The sequence below is a fragment of the Carcharodon carcharias genome, chromosome 3, assembly GCF_017639515.1.
Source record: "Carcharodon carcharias isolate sCarCar2 chromosome 3, sCarCar2.pri, whole genome shotgun sequence".
In the NCBI taxonomy this organism is placed as follows: Eukaryota; Metazoa; Chordata; class Chondrichthyes; order Lamniformes; family Lamnidae; genus Carcharodon; species Carcharodon carcharias.
The window spans coordinates 150,429,500-150,453,640 of record NC_054469.1 but is presented as its reverse complement, the minus strand read 5'-3'; the positions used below and the strand labels follow the sequence as shown (position 1 = coordinate 150,453,640).

At 41.3% G+C, this 24,141-nt stretch overlaps 1 protein-coding gene across 1 annotated transcript in view; it reads right to left on the bottom strand.

Annotated features, from left to right (window-relative positions):
* Positions 1-24,141, bottom strand: part of chn2 (chimerin 2) — a 383,216-nt gene that overhangs the window by 45,614 nt on the left and 313,461 nt on the right. Inside the window, exon 8 of the mRNA XM_041184893.1 lies at positions 9,269-9,353. Within this exon, the coding sequence (XP_041040827.1) occupies positions 9,269-9,353 (85 nt within the window). The remainder of the gene's footprint in view (positions 1-9,268; positions 9,354-24,141) is intronic.

Below are 24,141 nucleotides of genomic sequence, written 5' to 3'. Positions count from 1 at the left end.
GCAACAGAGTGCAGTTTCAAGCGCATATCCAGTTTCCAAGGCAGCTGCCACTCTTTCCATGAAGGCAGCCAAGCACTCACAAGCCACAGCCACGATAGCAGACAGAACGTAGACGGACTTCTCCAGCCTTCATTCCAGTCTGCACATGGCCTCTGGCTGCCTGATGTTCCCCTGTCTTTGCATCTCCAACATGTCTCATATGGCCCAGAGGTTCACCATCTGTATGGGGCGCAGCAGGGGCCTGGTCTCCAGCAATCCGCAGAGTATCAGAGACCTTGGCTGTCACTTCCTCAGTCAGCTGTGGACCTATGCCTGTGATATGATCACCAGATTGTGACCTCAAGCCTACTCTAGAACGTGCATCCACTGAGATGAATGTCTCTGTGAAGGTGGAGGGTGCAGGTGAACACTGTGATGGTACATCCCCTGAGGATTCTGAGGCATCTTCCTCAGAGGTGGTGGTGGAGCTGGAGCTGTGGTTCAACTGGGTTCCTTTCCTTCCCTTTCTTTTCTTGCTGGTATCTGGAGTCGATAAGAAAAGGATTTAGTGGATGTCTTTAAAACAATGTCTCACTCTGGTGGCGCATCCGACAACTGCAGACTGGAGGTATCCTCTCTAGCTTCCTGGGAGAGTCCTGTCTCACCTTTGGCACAGGCACTGCCCTGGTTCTCCCCAGCTAGTTCTATGGCCTCCTCCCGGAATGTGGCGAGGATTCGAAAATCCACCAGTCCGTCGCCAGTCTGGGCCTGCCCCCTCGTGTTGTGAGCGTTTTTGCCCTGCAGACTGATAGAAGGATTGAGTGTCATCCCAATGGATGCATGAGCAGATTAGGAGCACGCATGTCTATGCGAGCTCCTGAGCCCTCCCCAGTAAGTGATCAACAAGCAGGATGTCCTGCAACTGATAGAACATTGACAACATGTAGTGGCTGCCACACATTCAGTGCTTAAGTCCCATCTGCTGCCGAGTCTTGCAACCCGAACTCCTGTCTGACATCTTTGTGCACTCACACACTTACACTGCCTGATGATCTTATGAGTGTCCCTTTCAAGTACGTTGAAGGTGCCACTTACCCTGATGGAGCACAGATCGTTCATCCTTTTGCTGCACTGCATGCCGGTTCTGGAGTGGGTCCCAAGGGCACTAACCTCCGCTGCGACCCCTGTTCAGGCCGCCTTGGTCAGACGGGAAGGCCTCCTGCTGCTGGCTCTGGGAAACAGAGCCTCCAATTGTTAGCTTTCTTGGACGGCTTAAAGGAGAACCTGCAGCAAAGCTTCACTAAGCCATTGGGCCACACGTCTGCTCTGCGGCATTGTTATCTACAGTAGGTCTCTCCCTCTGGAATGACAGCCAGACTGATGCTCCTGGCTTGCAGTGAGTGAATGGCTGTCCAGATGTCCTTTAAATATGGTGTCAGGAACCCATGAGGTAAGGGCAAGGACGGTGATTTCCTGCCTGACCCTGTCACAAGATTTACAGTGCTCCTCGTGCATGTGCATGTGATGAACTAACCAGCACAAGATTGCAGGGGACCAACCATCACGCCCCCTAGAGAATTTATACTCCAGAATGGAAGGTTCTGCCCATTAACTCTGTTTCTCTCTTCACAGATGCTGTCCGACCTGTTGAGTAGTTCCAGCAATTCCGGTTTTTATTTCAGATTTTCAGCATCTTCAGAATTTTGCTTTTGTCAAACAGTAATTTTTTCCTTCTGGAAGGCTTAGGGAAGTCATTCTAGCTATACAGTCAGGTTGGTGGCTGGTGGGTCAGGACCACAGCCGTAAGAAGATTGATGCCAGAGGTAACAGCAGGATAATGGGGAGCTGAAACAGAATAGGATATTGCAATAGAGAGTCTGAGCTGCTGCTTTTGGGAAGTTTTATGTTATGTGATTTGATAAAGATAGAATGAGAGAGAATCTGCCATTGTTGAGCTATATAAAAATTATAATGCAAGAGCAAAATACTGTAGATGTTAGAAATCTGAAATAAAAACAGAAAATACTGGAAATACCCAGCAAGTCTGGACTGCTGCCAGATGCTCTGTGGAGAGAGGAACAGAGTTAACATTTCAGGTCGATAACCTTTGATTAGAACTGGGAGAAGTTAGAAAAGTAATAATTATAAGCAATTGGAAAATGGTGATGAAATTGTATACAAAGGCATGTTTATAATCAGACTTTATAAAAAAGAGAAGTAACAATAAATAAATTGAAATATATAAAACGCATAATATAATGTATTTTTCTGTGATGTCTTAATAATGTACATTGATGTAATGTTGTGAATAAACTTTCAAATATCTGACTCAATATGAACCCGACTCTTTGTGGTATGTGTTACACGGGCTAACATATAGAAAACCATGAAACATTTCATTTGGCAACAAGCAATCATACCACAGAATATATTTTTCTGTGTAATGTATGTACATAAAGCGTGCATGTGAAAATTGGATTTTTAAAATAATATACACAAATTATTCAGAATAATTTGCAATATTTGGCATATAAATAATAGTAAGATTAAGGAACTGTAATTATGTATCAGCATTATTTGATTTGATATTGTTTACTACCTATATTTTTCTATATCCTGTTAAGCATCATGTCTGCTTGCACTTCCGGTCTACTTGACTTCATGTTGTCACATTCTTGTCACACATTTTTAAAATTAACTTCTTTGCATTATAAATTTCAATATTCACATTTATTATGGGTTCACCCTATGTAAGCATGTCACAGTGATTCTACAATCTGGCCACTAGGTGGTTTCGCACCTAGATGACAGGAATCTTCATAGAATCTGATGTGAAAGGAACTCAAAACACCCCATCCATTATCTGGTGTTCTCTACAGATTATCCATTTTATAGTACCATAGACCATGGAGTATAAATCAACCCAGCATATAAGATCCATTTTTTGGCCCCAGAAATCATGCTTTTGCATATACTCAGCATATAAGTTGACCCCCACTCCCCCCACCCCACTTTTCAGACATGCCATGCTATACTTGTATTAGTAGTCAGCATCAATTTTTCATGCCACAAATGGATGTTTTACTTATCAGTACCTTATAACTGGGGGATCAAGCAGGTAATTCGGGCTATATTGCAATCAATCCCTGCATGTTAAATGACAAAGATGGCAACCACCCACACCCTTGCTGGTGGTTCACTTTTATACTCAGCATATAGGTCGACTCCATTTTTGGAGCAATCTTGAGGCTTCAAAGGTCAACTTATACACCAATATCTATGGTACGTTTTTCCATGGTTCTTATAACTTCTGTACAATTGAATTTATTTTTATATATATAAATAAAATCACACAATGCTTTATAACCTCTCTCCCTATAACAACGAATAATAACTTTTCTTTCTGCAGGTTTCTGCTGATACTGCCTACAAAATCCAAAAGTGGATTATTTCTCATTCAATATAATGTTATATTTTTTACAACTTTTGCTTGTAATGAAAGATCCATGTTCTGATCATGACTCATGCAAAACCAACAAACTAAGCAATGTTTTCATGTTGTTCCGGAAGCCCAATATATGCCCCGCCCAGCTGAGCAAAATATCTGTTCTGTTCCCCTCCAATCCAACAAGATTTCCATACTTCTACCCTTCCAACAATATTTTCCTTTCTCATCACCCTAAACAGTGATTTTTCTCAACACTCACTCCTCCTCAACTAAGGAAGGCATTCATTGTCTAACTCTACACCCGCCTCACAATTGAATAAGTGAAATTCTCCAGCTGTTTTCAGGGAAGACTGGGTGGGGGTGCCGGGGCAGGGGTGTGGTGTGGCAGCGTGAGTATAAAAATGTCTTGACATTTTGTGCCAGCTCTCTGTTTCAAAGGATAGTGATTTAATTTTAGACTACTCTTTCAGTTGTTTTTCTGTTAACACAATAAGGTCCAAAAAAAATCTTGTTTGACTTGTTTCAATCAAACATTTAAGGTCTGGGTTAGACAGTGCCACACATAATGCACTTCTAGACCTCTATGTTTTTACTAAAATCCTAAGCAGAGTTTTTTTTAATCAAAGTACACCTTACTCTTAAAACAGCAAAAAGCTAAAAGCTTATTGCTATAATCATGAAGGTTTCTGTTTTAGAATGAAAGTGAAGAAGTTGTCAGCATCACAATTGTGTGGACTTTCTGCATTCCATTTTAATTATAATTCAAGTGATGGCTTTTGATCTAGAAATTGAAGGAATTATTTTCCACAATTTGAATGTAGAAAGTGGTCTTTTAACCTATATCAATTTAGTTTGCTCTTTTAAATTGCTTGTGAATGCATCAATGTAAATTGATGTTTCCCGTAATCAGAATACGTTATTTGTGTCTCCATTGCCAATGCCTGGTGACACTAGAGCAAACAGGTCTACATGTCTGGAAATTTGTTAATGGGACTTGGAGTTTAGCAGACATAGATGGAGTTTCCTTCTGATTAGGTTCTGTAAATGCTGTTGATCTCCATTTTTGCATAATGCTTGTATTTGTTTATTCTAGATAAGATTATCCAAAGCAATATTTTAGTGAATTAGGTTTATCTGAAAACCTTGTTTCAAAAGAAGTAGAGCTTGTTTCAGATCAACAAATGGCATATTGTAAATAGTAGTAATCTGAAATAAAAATAATAAATACGGGAAATACATGGCAGTCAGCATCTGTAAGGAGAAAAGACACAATGGGCTGTACATTGCTTTCAGCGGTCAAGGGATGATGCTTGCTGTTCACCTCGGTGACAGCTGTTCAGACTTTTAACAGTAGATTTCCAGGACAGTGCCCTCTACTGTGAGCAGGGAAAGTGACAGCAAGGCTCACTAACAAAGCAGACTGAAGAATTCTTATTCATGCACGGATCACCAACCAGGAAGTGAAAAACAGGAAGGATAAATTTGGTTTAAATAATGTGCTCTCTCTCTATTCAAGTACCATGCCCTAAGAGGATGTTGGTGATCATGACCTGCATGTTAATCTTACTCTAAAAGCTTGGATCATCTTCGTTGGTGCGGTTTGTGAGGTTCTTTAAAAGATCGTTCTTTGTCTACCTTCATCTCTTTTACCATCTATCTTCCCCATCAGCATCAGACTTTCTAAATCATGATTTCTCATTACATGCCCAAGAAATTCCAAAATGTCTCTTCCTGATCTTGGTCGGCAGCGTTTTTTATTGGCCTCAGGTTTTACTAGCGCCTCTTCATTTGTTGTGTGACTTATTGGCAAAGATATTTTCATTGTTTGCCTCAAAAGCCACAACTCTGCAGCCTCAATTCTTCTCTGCATTGCTTCACTGATCATCCAACGCTCACTTCTGCAGGTCAAAATTGGTATGATTTAGCATTCCAGGATTCTCAGTTTTGCTTTCATTCTCCCAAGGTAACAAAAATTTGTCTACCTGATAGATCTTTTTATTCTTCAATGTGCTTTTACATTCTGGTATGATTTTCTTTTTGGACTTGACTAGACATTTTGTTTTCTTACAATTTATGCTCAGCCCTTTCTTTGCACTTTCACTCACTACTCTAAAATCTTTTGCAGATCCTCTTCAGAGCTGTATGATGTGCAGAGAGCAAAATACAAACTGGGAAACACAGATAGAGTTAAGGGAGAGAACGATAAAAGAGACAGACATTAAAGTAAAGGCAAATTACTTTAATTTCAAATTTTTAAAAGTCTCCCAACACAATTTTTTTTGAGATTTTTTTTCTTTGTAAAATTAATTTTTCAGGGCTAGCAAGGTTATTCGGTAGTAATTATCACTTTCACACTGCCAAAATGTACCAGCCCAATTTTTTGGTCATTTTTAGTGTGAAAGTAGTGGGCAAGTCCACCAAGTTCATGTTGTTGCAGTCACTTCATTATCAAGTAGACAAGAAAGACTTCAACTGCACATCCTGTGGAGAAGCAGGGTATCTCTGACAGCAACTTCTGAATTTCTAAACCGAACAATGAACATGCATATTTCAGAAGTTAATATCAGATTTCCTCCACTGTGAATGATCAAAACTGATAGCATCACCATTTGTATCTCAACACAAATCCTGCAGCATTATGACCATTGAAAAATACATATCAAACATTGTACTTTTGCTTTATAGATGCACGCTGAGACCTGCTGTGTATTTCCAACACTTTTTTTTGTTCCAGTTAGCCCTTTCATTTTATGAAGAGATATCAGATGCAATGTTCTTGTGGCAAGACAATTTTCTACGATACCTTATATTAATAGTGAAAGTGGATAAAAATAGAATTTGCTATTCAAAGGAAGGACTTTTTCCCCTGCAGATATTCAATATATTACCAGAAGGGATACCTTTGAAATGTAATTGGCCATATGAATTTTTCCCATTACTATTCTATTCTATATTGTACTTTTAGTAATTTACTGAATATTTGCATTTCATATTTCTACTTAATTATAAATGGGTAAATCAGCTATTGAATCCTAAAAAGCAAATTTAATCTGGGTTTGATATTTGAAAGTGACTGTTGTAGCATGCATAAAATTACTTTTAATCCATTAAATAGATTATTGCAAAAAGGGTCATTTTTAATGATTTGGTCATACAAATTTGCAATGACAGATTATTCTAAAAGTATAGTCTTTGGATGAGAAGGAGTAAAGTCCAATTATAGTAACTGGTATTACCTGTTGAGAAAAAAGTGTATCCTTAAACATGTGAGTTTGATGTCTTTTTAAAGGCAGTTGTGATCAACTAATCAGATAATAAAAGTAAATCTCTCAAAAATGCTTGCTTTCTCCTAATGAGGCTAATTTTTCACTAAGTAAAATGCCACAGCTATAGGAATTACAAAAATAGAATATAATTTACAACATAGTTAGATCACATTATAAAACCTTTTAGGCAGAAGTATCGGATAAAACCATAGTTATTGGACTCAGTGATTGCATAGCATCACTTAGCACTTTATTTTAAACTTGGATTATGTTTCAAACACCTATCCAGGTGTTTCTTCATATTGCTATTCTTCATATTGCATGGTTATCTTGGTTTATTGTGGCTGAATTTAAACAGTAATAAAATGAAAATAAGTAATAAGCAATAGTAAAATAAAACAAGAATATAGTAATCTCTGACCTTACTATTGAGGTTCACTTTAACACAGGTTGGTGGTGTTATTTTAAAAGATTAATAACTTCTGTGAATTCATAACTATTGAATTTGGTACAGGCTCACAAGATACCACTAATGGAATAACATTTCCGAAAAACTGTTAATAGTTCATATCAAAGATCATTCTCTTAAGACCGTTTTTGCAGTTTCATTATCCACTGTCTATGCAAATGACCTTAGTTCTACTCGGGGTATAACATGTAGAGATTAAGGCATTTCCTTGTGCCATGCAGTAAAATAAATTCTAACAGTATTTCTGGCCTTACTATGTAGTCATAACTGACAGTCTGTGTTTCTGTACTCTACAACTGGCTCTCATCAGCAAAATAGAACTATAAATTGAATACAAAATAGATAAAACATCATTATGTTTGTATAAATTATAGAGAATAACATACTCAAATTACATTCCAATAGAGACATTCTTGGTTAATATGTTGATAAACCAGTTATTTCAGCCATGTTACTTCCTTGAAACCAATTTAAACCAATATCTTTATACACTTTCAATTTATTTATTACATAAAAATTGTTGATAATGCTACTTTTGTGTATGCTATTTTGTTATCCTCATTAATTTACATCATCCTCCTGTCGGTGCTGATTCCTTGATGCAGTATTGGTTTCCCTCCAGCAACCTCATTAAGCCAGTGTTATTCATTTTTGAGCTTGACAGGGAGTGTTGACAAGCAATTTGACTGAGGGGCACCACCATAGAGCCTAGTACTGTCCTCAAACAACGTTCACGTGCATTTTCAATGGGACTGTTGAATAGCAATCAGCGTCAAGAACTCTGGTAATAGTTCCTTTGTTAGGCCAAATACGTTGAGGACATACCCACTATAACTGATTTGGCTGAGTTCAACTAACTTTATAAGGCCAGAGATTGAACATTAAACCATCTTGTCTAACATGGCTGAGCTACTCACTGGATAAATTCACTGAACCCTGGGAGAAGCTAGTCTGTTCTAATCCAAGGGCATTCTGAAATTCTGTCTGTGCTGCATTAGTCAACCATCAATTAGATCAGTGTTGTCTCTTTCAGTGTACCGAGCACTGATTATGAGAAGCAGATTATTCATGCTCCTAAGAATGAGTTGATAATGATGCATTTATCTAATAAAACAAAAAATGTGTAGTCCTTCATTAAGGACAATGTCATGCTATATTGTTGTGGAACAAGATCTATTCATTTATTCATTTTAATTAGATCTCTAGTTCTAATGAAGAAAATTAAAAAATAAAAACAGAAAAATTAAGAGACCTCTGCACTATTTGTACAGTAACTTACGAGTGTACTAAGAGTGAAGATTGTTTAACTGCATACACCCATCTCTCACTTTGTTGAGATATGTCAGTAGATTGTATCGATGGTGGAGTAAAATGATCCAGCAACAACAATTGACCTAAGGACCTCAAATTGTCTAACAACCCAGGTAATTAGTCGCACCAGTAACACCTCTAGATTTGGTCAGTGTACTTGCTCATTTAGCTATAGAAATTAATAACAATGGGTTAACTCTTACAGAACAGAACAGCTAAGATTGAAATGAAAATGGTTACACCCAAGAGAGTGAAAAACACATTAAGACGGGCAGGTCATAACAAATACATTGCTACACTCTGGGGGAAAAAAGAATTAGGTAACAAGACACAGAAAAGGCCCTTGGCCTATTTGGTTAAACATAGAATTTACTATAAAGCAGAGCAATCTGAAACAGGAAGCCTAGAACATTTTAATAACTTCCACATTGTTGCCCACAAAAAAAAATCAGTTATTTGTAATATTGTTCCACCACAGCCAGGTAAATATTTAGAAACTTGCATTAGAATAGCTTTCTTAAAATCACTACCATTAACTGATTTAAAATGTACCTTTGTGCAGTTGCAATTTTACAGCACACTATTTGCTTCTGTTAATTCTAGATTCACCTTTTCTCCATAAACATGAGCTGCAAATTTCTACCTAAATCAATTATGTTTATTTAAATGCTTTCAGTGAAAAGAGTTAACAAGTTTCACTGAATTGCAAAACTATATTTAATGACTGGCTAGTGTTTTATGTGAACGATCTTGAAGTGTATATCCCAAAATATGCAGAATAAAATCGGACTGTACCTGAACACCTCACTCCCTGAGCAATTAGGCCCCACATAAAGTTGGCACAGTATTCACACCAGTGAGGACCTCTGAATGTATGGACCTGAAAAACAGAAAGGTGGATAAAGAAATGAAAGATGAAGCCAGATGGTCTGACAGATGGAACACACAAAAGCACCAGTTACAAAGCACACAGTAGGGGTCAACATATGAAACCGTCTTTATAGGACTAGTGTTCTTTATCTTCACTTTTCACAGCTGGTTCCAAGAGAAACAACCTTTTTTATTTTAAACAATAGTGCTTTCTGTGCTCACTTTTGCCTTAAACTTGTGGCACCTTAGTTTAGTCACGTCATTGGCAGATAAGATTTGTAACTATCAACAAAATTAACTTTCCTACTTGCAAGGATGATTGAACATATCCACATTGACCAGTTCCAGGATATTCATGCAGGATTGTCAAAGCAATAACATGTTTATTAATACTTTATAATGTGACCTTTATTATTGGCTGCCAGAAAGTGCAGGCATTTAGATAGTTCTAATAACATTCTTTACAAACTCTACATCATTCAGTTTTGATGAATGGTGAGCCTATCTTTCTCTTTCAAATTGATGACAAAAATGGCAAAAATCCTGCATTATTCAAGCAGTTAACGTTTTTTATGTAAGACTTTCAGCAACGGTGTTTTTCTTATCAATAGTGCACATGCAAAAGTCAGTGTTTTTTTTTAAATTTTGCACAATGTTTTAATTTCCCATACCTAATAGCTCTTGGATAGTGGTTGCAGGCCTTCTGTGGCAACAAGTGACTAGCCGGGTCACTTAAGAGTCAGCCAGGCCTTTTGTCTGAAGATCAATATGTTCCAGTCATATTTTCAGGGGATATATGGATACCTTGTTATATATTTCAGTTCAACAACTTACCACAGTGGGATCTGAACTCATGACTCTTATACAATACTCTAGCCACTACAGAAGAACCAGGAACTGTAGTAGGTCATTTGGCCCTTCGAATCTGCTGCACCATTGAACAAGATCTTCCATTTCAATTGCACCTTCCCAAACTTTCCCCATCTGGAATAATAATATACTCAGTTTTTACTCCATTTTAATTGCTCAGATTAAGGGGGCCATCTGTTGGTGGATTTACCTGGTGGGCGGTGCCTGATGCACACAGTGGCAATGTGTGGAGCACTGGAGCAGGTCCGCCTGCCAATGGTTGGTATTGGAGGGTGGGTGTTCTAGATTCCCAAATCAGATGAAACATTTTTTTAGCATCTACCTTGTCCAGATTTATTTTTATATTTCAATAGATCCTCTCATCCTTCTAAATTCCAGGGAATATAGGCCGGGTCTACTCAATCTCTCCTCAAAAGACAATCCCTTCAATCCAGGAACTAGTTTAGTGAACCTTTATTGCACTCTCCCAAGGGTAAGTCTATCTTTCCTAATGTAAGGGGACCAAAACTCCACACAATGCTCCAGGTTGGCCTCACCAATACCCTGCGTAACTGTGGTAAGACTTGTTTACTCATACTCTTTCAGGGGAAGAAGGTGGTATAGTCGCAATGTCAATGGATTGGCAATCCAGGTTAATGCTCTAGGGCATGAGCTCAAATGCCACCACAGCAGCTGGTGGAATTTAAATTCAATTAATAAATCTGGAATATAAAGCTGGTCTCAGTAATGGTGACCATGACAACCGTCATTGATTGTTGTTAAAAACCAATCTCGTTCACTAATATCCTTTAGGGAAGGAAACCTGCTATCCTTAAAGGTCTGGCTTACATGTGACTCCAGGCCCAAAGCAATGTGGTTGACTCTTACCTTCCCTCTGAAGTGACCTAACAAGCCACTCAATTCATGGCAATTAGGGATGGACAACAAATGCTGGCCTTGACATTGACACCACAACACATGAAAGCATAAAAAAACTCTAATCCCTTTGTAACTAAAGCTAACATATAATTTGCTGTCCTAATTGTTTGCTGCACCAGCATGTCAACTTCTTATGATTCATGTTCAAGCACACTCTGGTCGCTTTGAGTGCAAACATTTCCCAGCCTCTCACTATTCAAAATATATTCTGCTTTTTCAGTTTTCATAGCTAAGTGGATAACTTTGCATTTCATCACATTCTATTCCATCTACCATGTTCTTGCCCACCTACCCAACCAATCTATATCCTTCTGTGGCCTCTTTGCATTCACCTTCCTGCTAACTTTCCCAGCTAAATTTGCATCAAGCAAACTTGAATACCTTATAGACAGTCTCCTCACCTAAGTCATTGATATAGATTGTAAATAGCTGAGGTACCTTACGGTACCCCGCTGGTTATAATCTACAAATTTGAAAATGTTCAGTTTATTTTAACTCTGTTTTCAGTCCATTAACCAATCGTCAATCCATGCTAATATATTATCCCCAATACCATTAGTCCTAATTTTGTGTAATAACCTCTTGTGTAGCACCTTATCCAAATGTACTGCATGCTTGGTTTCCCTTTATCCCTCCTACAAGGTACATCCTCAAAAAACTCAAGATTTGTCAAACATGATTTTCCTTCCATAAATCCATGTTGCCTCTGCTCAACCATATTCTGATTTTCTGAGTGCTCTGTTACCAGTTCCCGGTAAGATATTGTAGCATTTTGTCTACTATTGATATTAGGCTAACTGGCCTATATTTCCCCGTTTTGTTTCTTCCTCTGCTCTTAAATAATTGGCTTAAGTTTGCTACCTTCCAATCCTTGGGAATTGTTCAAGGAACAAAGGAATTCTGGAAAATCAAAACCAATGCATTCACTATCTCTGCAGCCCAAGGATATAGGTTTCAGAACAAGGCAACTTGTCACCACTTAGTTCCATTAATTTCTCCAGTACTATTTCTTCACTTGTACTGATTTCTTTAAGTTTCTCCCTCTCACTAGACCCTTGGTTTCCCATTATTTCTAGAATGTTCTTCTGTGTCTGCCACAATGAAGACAGATATAAAGTATTTGTTAAATACCTCTGCCATTCTGTTACTCCCTATTATAATTTCACCTGTCCATGCCTTTAATGGCCCATGTTTATTTTCACTAATCTCTTCCTATTTACAAACCTATAGAAAGATTCACAATTTTGGCAGCACAGAATTTGAGAATTGTTGGAAAGAGAGACATGCTATTGAAGCTTTTCATCTTGCACTCATCAGTATAGCTCACAAGATACTGTTGGTTTACCTTGCGAGCTGTCCTGATGAGTGCAAGACAAAAGGCTTAGATAGCATGTCTCTTGTTTTTATATCTTTTGCTAGTCTACTCTCATATTCTCTTTTCTTGTTCCTTATTAATTTCCTGGTCCTCCTTTGCTGAGTTCTAAAATCCTCAGGCTTACTACCCATTTTGGCAACATTATATACCTCTTCCTTTGATCTAGTACTGTCTTTAACTCCTCAAATGCCATGGTTGGACTAATTTTGTGTGGGAGGTTTCTGGCTGAGAGGAATGTGCATTTGTTGCATGCCATGTATTAATTAATATTAATGGAGGAGCAGGCTCGAGGGGCAGAATGGCCTACTCCTGCTTCTAATTCAGACGCTCACATATATGTTTGTATTTAAACGCCAGCCATTGCATATCTACTGTCATATCGTTTAATGCATTTTCATAATCTACTTTAGCCAACTTGCTCCTCATACCTATGCAGTTTGTTTAGTTTAGATTTAAGAATCCAGTTTCGGACTTAACTAAATCACTTTCAAACTTGATATAAAATACTATCACAGTATGGTCACTACTCCCCAGTTAGTTCATTACCACAAGTTTATTAATTAACCTTTTCTCATTGCACAACACAAGATCCAAAACAGCCTGTTCCCCAGTTAGTTTCTCAATATGCTTACCTAGGAAACTGGTATACATTCCATGAATTCGTCCTCCATATTATTACTGCAAATTTGGTTTGCCCAGTCTATAAGAAGATTAAAGACTACACGATTGCTGTATTACCCTTGCTACATGTGCTTCTAATTTCCTGATTCATATACTCTGCCCTACACTAAAACTATTGTTAAAAAGCCTATAAGCAACTCCCAGCAATGAATTTCAGCCCTTACTGTTTCTTAGCTCCACCCAAACTAATCCCACTTCTTGATTTTCTGAGCTATGATACTTTCTTTCCACTGTTTTTCCCATCTTTTATTACCCTATGCCTGTTCCATTTTGCCCATTTCTTCAAAAAGTTAAGTATCCTGAATTTTTAGTTCTTAATCTTGGTCACTTTGCAACCATGGCCACGATTTAATGTGGGTGAGGGTGATCTAGCCCACCAGTTGGAATAAAAGTGGAACCTGGTGTCGTTTTACTCCACGAGGCCTGACACAATTACATTCCGGGCAGCATCGGCACTCTGGTCCAATTAATCCCCCAGTGGGGCAGAAATCCTACTCCCGAGAACAACTGGCCAATCAGAGGCTAACAGCTCTCCAGCAGTGGCAGTGCCACTGGGAGCAGTGGCCACTGCCAGTACTAAAGTGAGGTCTACCATCAGGATCGCTGCTGGATCCCCAAATAGAGCTACGTGTGGGCAGGTTGAGAGTTGTGAGGAGGGAGTTGCTGGCAAGGGGAAGGGCTGTCTTTCGACTGGCAGAAAGTGCTCATGGACAAAGGAAACCCCTGTTAGGCCTCTGGCAAACCCAATAGGGTTTGCAGGCAGCCTGCCCAGATGGTATTCAACCAGCAGTGGCAGGATGTGGCCCTTACATTTGATCCCTAAATGGCCACCTAAGGGCCTCAATTGGTCTCCAGGCAGGAAGGCTACCCATAAGCCTTCCTGCACCAAATCAGACCGACACCCCACATCCTCCCACCTGAACTCGCCTCCGGGTGGCATTAAATTCCTTCCCATGCCTCCTTAATGGCTATTAGATCAAACCTATTAATTTCTATCTGTGCTATTAATTAATTTAATTTGTTGCAAATGCTTTGCACATTCAGATATGGTACCTTTAGTTTTGACTTGTACTAATTTTCCGGACATTACCTTAGTCACTAATTCCCTATTTACTTTGTTACTCTTACTGTCCCTTACTAACCTACTATGGTTCTTTTTACACAAACTGCTGGTCTGTTTTTTTTAAATCCTTTCATGAGATATGGGTGTTGCTGGTTAGGCCAGCACTTGTTACCCATCCCTAATTGTCCTTGAGAAGTTGGCAGTGAGTTGCCTTCTTGAACCACTGCAGTTCATGTGGTGTAGGTAAACCCACAGTGATGTTAGGAAGGGAGTTCCAGGATTCTGATCGAGCAACACTGAAGGAATGGTGAGACAGTTCCAAGTCAGGATGGTGTGTGGCTTGGATGGGAACTTGCAGGTGGTGGTGTTCCCATGCATCATCATTTGACCTCCTTAGAGGTCAAAGGTTTGGAAGGTGCTACTGAAGGAAGCTCGCTGAGTTGCTACAGTACATCTTGTATATGGTACGCACTGCTGCCACTGTGTGCCAGTGGTGGAAGGAGTGAATGTTTAACCCAGCTGTAAACCACTATGATGCCACCACTGATGGGTCTGTCCTCTCGTGGGGTACAGCATACCCAGGGCTGTGATGGTGGTGTCTGGGATATTGGCTGTAAGGTATGATTTGGTGAATATGAAAATTTCAGGCTGCTCCTTGACTAGTCTGTGGACCAGCTCTCCCAGTTTTGGCTTCCAACTGGCCTCCAGCTTCAAGAGTCCAGCCATCATGCTTAATTGGACAGTGAGCTTGCCCTTTGGCCACTAGTCAGGGAAACTAATTGGCCAATTCAGGGAAAATCACTGCCAGGTGACTGTTCCTCACACAATGTGGGGCTGTGACCCCGAAGTGCGTGTCCCGAAGACTGCAGGCAAAATCCTGCCATGTGACTCTATGAATTTTGGTGTAAGGAATAGCAATCATTGCAAAATTTGGCATTGAATTCTGTTGAGATTCCCAAGGAAGAACGCTAGTGCACTTGAAGTCCACCAAGAATACAAATTAATCTCAACAAAGAAAATGAAACAAAACAAAACAGAGTGGGATTGAAAGTCCCACCCATGTCATTTACAGCACTGATTCTGCCATTGAGGAAAATATCCCCCAGTGTTTTTTTTCCAGAAGTTGTACTGTGAACAGCGTGTTAAACTGATGCAAGACTGTCTTTAGGAGGTAATCATGATTAAATCAGTTATAGCAGGGATGACTAATTTTACACTGGCAGCATTGTAGTGCACTTTTGAAGCCAGCACAGTGAAAGTTTCTGTGCACTGCTAGGCCCAAAATTGTAGCTACAGCATATCACTAAGGCTTTCAGATGGCAACTGTAAAAGTGGTCAAAATGGTGTAACACTAAACTGTTTTCAGATCATTGCTGGAGCTCTGCCCAACCACATTATTATGTTCAACAATTCAGAAGTGCTGCAGGGGCGTGGTCAAAATGATGTTGAGTGATAAGGGTTAGAAGCCACAGCACTTTTAAATCTTGATTGGCGCAGGATCAAACAGTGAAAATGTCACCCTGCAGTCCTGCTCATACCTACAATGTTATATCAGTATGACACTTGTACTGAGTTGAGTGCTGACTGGTACATTTATAACATTAATTTCAGACCAGTAATTATAACTTATAGTATTTGCACTGGCAGTGATAATAAATGGGATGTTGAACACATAACATTAGCAATTACCGTTTAAAGCTAACAACCTGAGAATACTTTGGCACCAGTGATAAACTAGACCTGGATTCAAACTAGCATTGATATCTTGACATCCTAAAGATGTTCTGTATTGTGACAACACCAACAAAACAGGACTCACTGGTGCAGTGGGAAATGCAAGCTTTATAACAATTCTTATTTATTTGCTTTTCATTAATTAGTGAAAAGATTGTTTTGTTTTCAATGTGTGTGTGGAGGGACTTTGGCACTACATTAATGATATAGTCCAGGAAAGAGTGCAAAAATATTATTATACGAAATGATTAAATTAGCAGGAACCCAACGTAGTTTGGGAACATGCAGATTGCATGCAGCTTTAAATGGAGGTTCAAGTGAAAACTTAAAGTAGTCAGGGAAACTCAAACATATCTGAAACATGAAAGGTTGAAACATCAAAGGTCAAAACATCAAAGGTTTGCTTACTAAAATAAATCCAGAATTTTGTTTTATATTCGTTCATGGGAGGTGGGCGTCCCTGGCTGGGCCAACATTTATTGCCCATCCCCAATTGCTCTTATTTAGAGGGCATTTAACACTGCTGTCACATGTAGGCCAGACCAGGTAAGGTCAGCAGATCTCCTTCCCGAAAGGACAGATGATTCGTCATCAGATTTTTAATTCCAGGTTTTTTTTATTAGATTCAAATTTCACCATCTACCGTGGTGGGATTCGAACCCAGGTCCCTAGAGCATTAACCTGGATTTCTAGAATACTAGTTCAGTGATAATACCACTATGCCAACACCTCCCCAAATATCGTGTTTTCTTTTTCCTGTGTAGAAACATTTGAACTTTTATCATGCGATCATTAATAAATAAAAATTACAGTGACTATAAAAAGATCTGTGATAGCATTTTTTAAAGTCATATTGATTTTGAAAAGAATTTCAGCAGGCAGCATTAGTCATTTTTAACAATACATGTGTTGGGCAATATACTTTAAATAATCTTACTGCTACTTGTAAATGATAACCGCTGAATAAAGAGACATGTTGCTGAAGCTTTTCATCTAAAAGCTAAACTAGCAACCAATTTAATAATTTGGTTCATTTATGCTTGCAAGAAATGATATACATTGATACGCATGGACCCATTCTCTACAAACAAAAGGAATATGTTCAAGCCTTGCGCCTTTTTTGAATTAACTAGGAGCTTGGGGAACCTATAGATCCCCTTTTCTTTCTCCATGGCCAATTAGAGTCAATTTGCCAACCAATTGGCATTCTTTTCTCCTATTATATAAATTGTGATTGTTTGAAATTTGGCAGTCTTCTATTGTCCTGTTATGTACAAGATGAAAAGCTTCAGTAACACTTCTCTCTTTTAAGCAATATTTAAATAATAATCTTTATGTTCCAGGTTAAATATTTTGGGAAAGTATTATGGACTAGTTTTTCTCAGTGGCAGGTTTAGCACCAGAGAAAAACACAAAATTTCTAAAAAGAATCATCCCAATTTTCCTGGAATGGCCCTTCAGTAAATAGTCATGGTGCACTTCCAGTGCTATTAGTGCCCTCTTTAGGCATTTATCCTCTTGGATGGGGTTCGGGTGAGATGAGTGGGTAGGTGGTTCACTGCTGCAGTAGCACCTGAAAGAGTTACTGGAATTTACCCCAGAATTAAATCATTGGGCCGTGCATCTGCGTCATTTCTTTGCTATAGAAAAATCTATAAACATATCCCACTGCAACAAAAACACAAAATGTTGGTAACACTCAGCAGGTCAGTCAGCATCCCGAAGAAAACAAAAGGTTAGGTATAGCCTTTCGTCAGAATTCACAAAGGATTATATCTGATGTTACTAGACCTGCATTTTAAGTTAATGTTTCAGATTTCCAGCATGTGCAATATTTCGCAGCCCCCCCAACCCCTACCGATTAATCCTATTACCCTGTATGCTCTCCATCGCCCTGTATCATCATTAGCTTCAAATATTTATACAATTTTCCTTTAAAAAATGTATTGCACTTTCCTTACCTATTTCTGCTCCGATGGGAATAATCCCCAAATCTTTACCCATCTGCTGATATTTGCACATAGTCGGGTGAGGGTGGGGTGAGTGAAGTCATTCATCATCAATAGGGGAGCAGAAAATTTAATACAGCCATTTCTGGGACAAGGATTTGGTGGCAGGCAGTTCCATTCAATTTTCCTCCCACCAACAACTAAGCACCGGAGAAAAATCCAGCCTGCTTATGTTTATAACAAAGTTGAGAGCTTAAAGAATGTAGCAAGCTTTCTTTTTTTTTTATAAGTAATTGGATCAAATCCTTCAAATCCTTAAATAATTTTTATTATATATTATCCTTCTTGCCATGGTATCAGCAGCCATTTAACTTGATTGACTACATGGGTCAGGGCCAGAGGCAAGAAACTCAGCAGGAAGACAGCAATAAGATCTGCTGACTAAATTACATTCAGTGCAAACTATGTTAAGAATTTGGACAGAAGATCATTGTCTGGATTCAGGGAAGCTATTTTTTCACATTTAACTTTTCGGTTAAGGCAGTAACGGGGAGCAAAGCAGGTGTTCATTAAAAGCTCAATGTATAATTTGAAATAATTTGCCTTTCACTATAAAATAGCATCCACCAAAATACTGTTGCAACCTGTGGGGGCTTTCAAAACATAAACACATCACTGTGGACATTCTAATCAAAGTAAACTATAAACATGTGAATTTTTCATGAATTTATATTGCAAAGAATAAACTTGCATTCTTTTTTGCCTTTCACCTCCTCAGGTAATCCAAATGTGCTTTAATGCCAATTAAATCTTTTGAAGTTGTGAAGGCAAATGCAGCAGCCTACAAACGGCACTTAGAAAGTCTCACGGATTTCTTACAACTACCCAAAAAGACAGACAGGGCCTTGGCTTAACATCTTAACTAAAAGATGGCACCACCAACAATGTGGTACTGCCTCCATGCTTCAGCTATATTACAGGAGTGCAGGAGAGCATGCCAGACGCAGCATCAGGCATACCTAAAAATTAGGTGTCAACCTGGTGCAGCTATAAAACAGAATTACTTGCGTACCAAACAGCATAAGCAGCAAGTGATAGACAGAGCTAAGTGATCTCACAACCAATGGATCAGATCTAAGCTCTGCAGTCCTGCCACATCCTGTCGTAAATGGTGGTGGACAATTAAACAACTCATTGGAGGAGGAGGCTCCACAAATATCCCCATCCTCGATGATGGAGGTGCCCAGCACAGCAGCGCAAAAGGTAAGGCTGAAGCATTCGCAACAATCTTCAGCCAGATGTGCCAAGTGGATGATCCATCTCGGCCTCCTCCGGAGGTCCCAGCATCACAGATGCCAGTCTTCAGCCAATTCGATTCATTCCACATGATATTAAGAAATGGCTGAAGGCACTGGATACTGCAAAGGCTATGGGCCCTGACAATATTCCAGCAATAGTACTGAAGACTTGTGCTCCAGAACTTGCTGCACCCCTTCCAGTACAGCCACAACACTGACATCTACCCGGCTATGTGGAAAATTGCCCAAGTATGTCCTGTACACAAAAAAGCAGGAAAAATCCAACCAGGCCAATTACCGCCCCATCAGTCTACTCTCGATCATCAGTAAGGTGATGGAAGGGTCATCAACAGTGTTATCAAGTGGCACTTGCTTAACAATAACCTGCTCACTGATGCCCAGTTTGGGTTCCGCCAGGGCCACTCAGCTCCTGACCTCATTACAGACTTGATTCAAACATGGACAAAAGAGCTGAACTCCCGAGGTGAGATGAGAGTGACTGCCCTTCAACATCAAGGCAGCATTTCACCGAGTGTAGCATCATGGAGCCCAAGCAAAACTGGAGTCAATGGGAATCAGGAGGAAAATTCTCCACTCTTTGGAGTCATACGTACCACAAAGGAAGATGGTTGTGGTTGTTGGAGGTCAGTCATCTCAGCTCCAGGACATCACTGCAGGAGTTCCTCAGGGTAGCGTCCTAGGCCCAACCATCTTCAACTGTTTCATCAATGACCTTCCTTCCATCATAAGGTCAGAAATGGGGATGTTTGCTGATGATTGCACAATGTTCAGCACCATTCCCGACTCCTCAGATACTGAAACAGTCCATGTCCAAATGCAGCAAGACCTGGACAATATCCAGGCTTGGGCTGACAAGTGGCAAGTCACATTCACGCCACACAAATGCCAAGCAAATGACCATCTCCAACAAGAGGGAATCTAACCATCGCCTCTTGATATTCAATGGCATTACCATCACGGAATCCCCAGTATCAACATCCTGGGGGTTACCACTGATCAGAAACTGACCTGGAGTAGCCATATAAATACCGCGGCTACAAGAGCAGATCAAGGACTAGGAATCGTGCGACGAGTAACTCATCTCTTGACTCCTCAAAGTCTGTCCACCATCTACAAGGCACAAGTCAGGAATGTGATGGAATACTCCGCACTTGCCTGGATGAGTGCAGCTCTCACAACACTCAAGAAGCTTGACACCATCCAGGACAAAGCAGTCTGTTTGATTGGCACCACATCCACAAACATTCATTCCCTCCACCACCAATGTACAGTAGCAGCAGTGTATACCATTTACAAGAGGCATGGAAGGAATTCACTAAAGCTCCTAAGACAGCACCTTCCAAACCCATGTTCACTACCACCTAGAAGGACAACGGCAGTAGATTAATAGGAACACCACCATTTGGAAGTTCCCCTGCAAGTCACTCACCATCCTGACTTGGAAACATATTGCCGTTCCTTCTCTGTCTTTGGGTCAAAATCCTGGAACACCCTACTGTGGGTGTACCTACACCACATGGACTGCAGCCGTTCAAGGTGGCAGCTCACCGCCACCTTCTGAAGGGCAACTAGGGATGGACACTAAATGCTGGCCCAGCCAGCGAAGCCCACATCCCGTGAATAAAAAAAATGCAGAACTACTGATGTGAGGCTTGAACATTCAATCTTGTGATTCAGAGGCTAAGATGGTACCACTGAATAAAACTGACAATGGAATGTGCTTAAAAGGAGTTATTTAGTGTAACTTCATTGCCCATAAATGCAAAATACTGTACAACAAAAATTTAGGAGTGTATTGCATACAGGGTAACTGATATTTATGGGATAGAGAATTCAGAAGGGAATTTATATAGAGCAGCATTATTCAGTCATCTTTTGTTGAGGCCCATGATCCCACAAAAATGTTGCCCAAAGGCCACAGTCAGGGTGCTGTATAATTGAGCAATTGGTTGCAGGTCTGCACCACACTAATTACTCACAGGATCAAGGAAATTGCATTACAGTTCCAGCTGCTTCCAGTGGTAGATATTTCCACCCTCGCACCCTAAGTCAAGCCAGCAAGCCTAACTTTAGCATCAAAACTACTGCACTGGGTGAGAACAACTAACAAGCTAGGAGTTTAAGTGAAGAAGCTTTAGATCATATGTATGGTGCTATAAAGGGTCTTACTTACAAGTTGGTTGGTCATTACATTCTTCTATTTGTTGCAAACATACCAGTTAAATGACAAGGATTGGTAAAGCAATAATGTGGGTTCTTCTTTAGAATAAAAGACTATGGGCAGAATCTTCTGTGCCTGCTGGCGTCGAGTGTGCTTGGTGGCGTGACCGGACAATATGGCAAGAAGACCAAAAATCGGCTTCACGACATCGTGAAATCAGTTTGCGATCGTCCGCCGCATTTCCTGCCATCGGACATCGGGACCTCATAGTAATACATCTGCATATCATTATAAGCTCAGCACACCAACGTGTTTCACCACAGCATATATAAGGCGTGCACTTGGCGGGGGAACTCGGAGGTGATTGCACAGTAACGTTGCGGAGCCCTCGCCTGGGTCGCCTGTTGGGCTTCAAGATTGAGGCGCATTGTGGAGGATAGGACAAGGGCTGCCCTGTGGCTGAGGAGCATTTGTGGGGGGTGGGGGCAAGGGCTGCCCTGCGGTTGAGGTGTGGTCAGTGGGGTATCAAGCGCTGCCCTGCAGTTGAGGCACTTGCGGGGAGGGGATGGGGTGTGTGCGCGCAAGGGCTGGCCTGCTGTTAAGGCACGTTGGGCGGGGGAGGAAGGGTGTCAAGGGCTGCCTTGCAGTTGGAGGTAGCACACAAGCGGGGTTGACCTGGGGACCTTGTGCGGGGCGGGGAGGGGGGCGAGATGGGAGTTGGGCAAGGGTAGTGGCCACGTATTAGGGCCGCCTTGTATAAAGTGGCCATCCCACTGTAACTGAGACAGTTCTGGCGCAGCCACATTAATATTATTGGAGTCAGGCCTTTAGTTTCTCTGCCCAATCAAAACGTCACTAAGTGCTCCAGAGATTTTCACACCTCGGGCCAGCAAACTAATGAGCATTTTAGTGGACTGCAGAACAGTTGAACGACTGGGCAAGTTGTACAACCTCCTTGCTAAAGTTGGCCATGAAGCAGTCACTGGTGGAGGTGCTCACAGGCCCTTGCAATTTCACCATCCTGGTTTGGACCAGTCTCCCCCATGGTTCAAGCTAACAGTGGACCACGGGTTAGGAGAATGCCGGCGCCTGAGCTGAGAGGACAGCATGCAGTCCAGTGGGCGAAGTTTCCGCCAATCGGTCGAGTGGAGTGGGGTGGGGTGGAGGTGGGTGGGGTTTTGGGCAGCCATGCAGCTCACTAATCTCTGTCCATCCAAATGGTGGCCACCACTCTGTGGGATGTGTTAAACATCCTTCAGAATGAACCCAGTCAGGTTCTTAGTACACCCACGAGCCTCTCTCTTTCATCCTACAGGAGTACGACATCAGGATCATGTAGCCTGGTGACCTAGCTGTATGCCTCATGGTGTACAGAGACCGAAGGCGACCGAGAACAGAGTGGCTGAGGCTCCTGGCTGTGCAGAGGAAGGAGCAACACCCTCTGGATGAAAGGGTGGCTGTGGCTCCCACACAAGCCGCCAAAGAGCTACAGCGAGCCGGCGTCTAGCTTAACCCAGGGTTCTATAGACGCAGCCTTTCATTCCTGCAGATGACGGAAAACCAGTGTCGCCGACGACTGCACATGTCCAGGGAACTGGTTGGTCACATCTGCCAACTGTTGCAGGATTTGTTGCCATGGGGACATGGAGGGCATCCGCTGCCAGTGGCCGTGAAAATGACTGCGGCGCTCAATTTCCATGCCAGTAGCTCCTTGCAGGGCTCTACAGGTGACCTCTGTGGAATATCACAAGCCTGTACCCACAAATGCATCCATGAGGTCATGGATGCCAACTTCACGAGGGCACACAACTTTATGCATTTTGCCCGGGACCAGGACAGCCAGGATGCAAGAGCAATTGGATTTGCCCAGATCTCAGACTTCCCACATGGGCAGGGTGCCATCCACTGCACTCATGTGGCAATAAGATCTCTGCTGCAACAGGCGGCCAATTACGTCAACCGCAAGGAATTCCATTCGCTGAATGTGCAGCTGGTGTGCGACCACCACAAACACATCCTGCAAATCTGCGCACGGTTTCCATGGAGTGTCCACGACTCCTATATTCTCAGTCGGTCACAGATCCCCAACATCTTCCAAGGTCCACAGAAGCTTCAGGGATGGTTCTTCAGGGACAAGGGCTACCCACAGAGGATGTGGCTGATGACACCCATGCAGCGGCTTCAGACTGCAGCAGAGTGAAGACATAACAAGGCTCATGCTGCAACTTGTAACTTGGTGGAGCAGACCATCAGGATGCTGAAAATGAGACTCCAGTGCCGAACCAGTCTGGTGGAGCCCTGCAATATAGTCCACAGATGATGTCATGCATCGTTGTTGCCTGCTGCACCCTTTACAACCTGGCACTGCAACGGGGACAGGAGTTGGCACAGGAGGAGATGGAGGTCTCTGACAAGGAGGACGCTGACAGGGATGAGGAGGTCCTCGAAGACGAGGATGACAATGATGAGGTCCTCACACTGGCCAGACGAGGCAGGCATGCTCAGGAGGCCCTCATTGCTGCTTGATTTGTGGAGGATGATGATGACATGCAGTAAGGAGATACCATAGATTCTCACATTGCATTTATGAACATTTGAATCCGGTCTGGCTTATGGCAGCGCACATGCCCACTGTGATAATGCTTCTGTCATGAAGACACAGTGGAGGCCCTAATAGTCGCTCGATTGCAGGAGGATGATGCCATGCAGCGAGGACACTCCATAGATC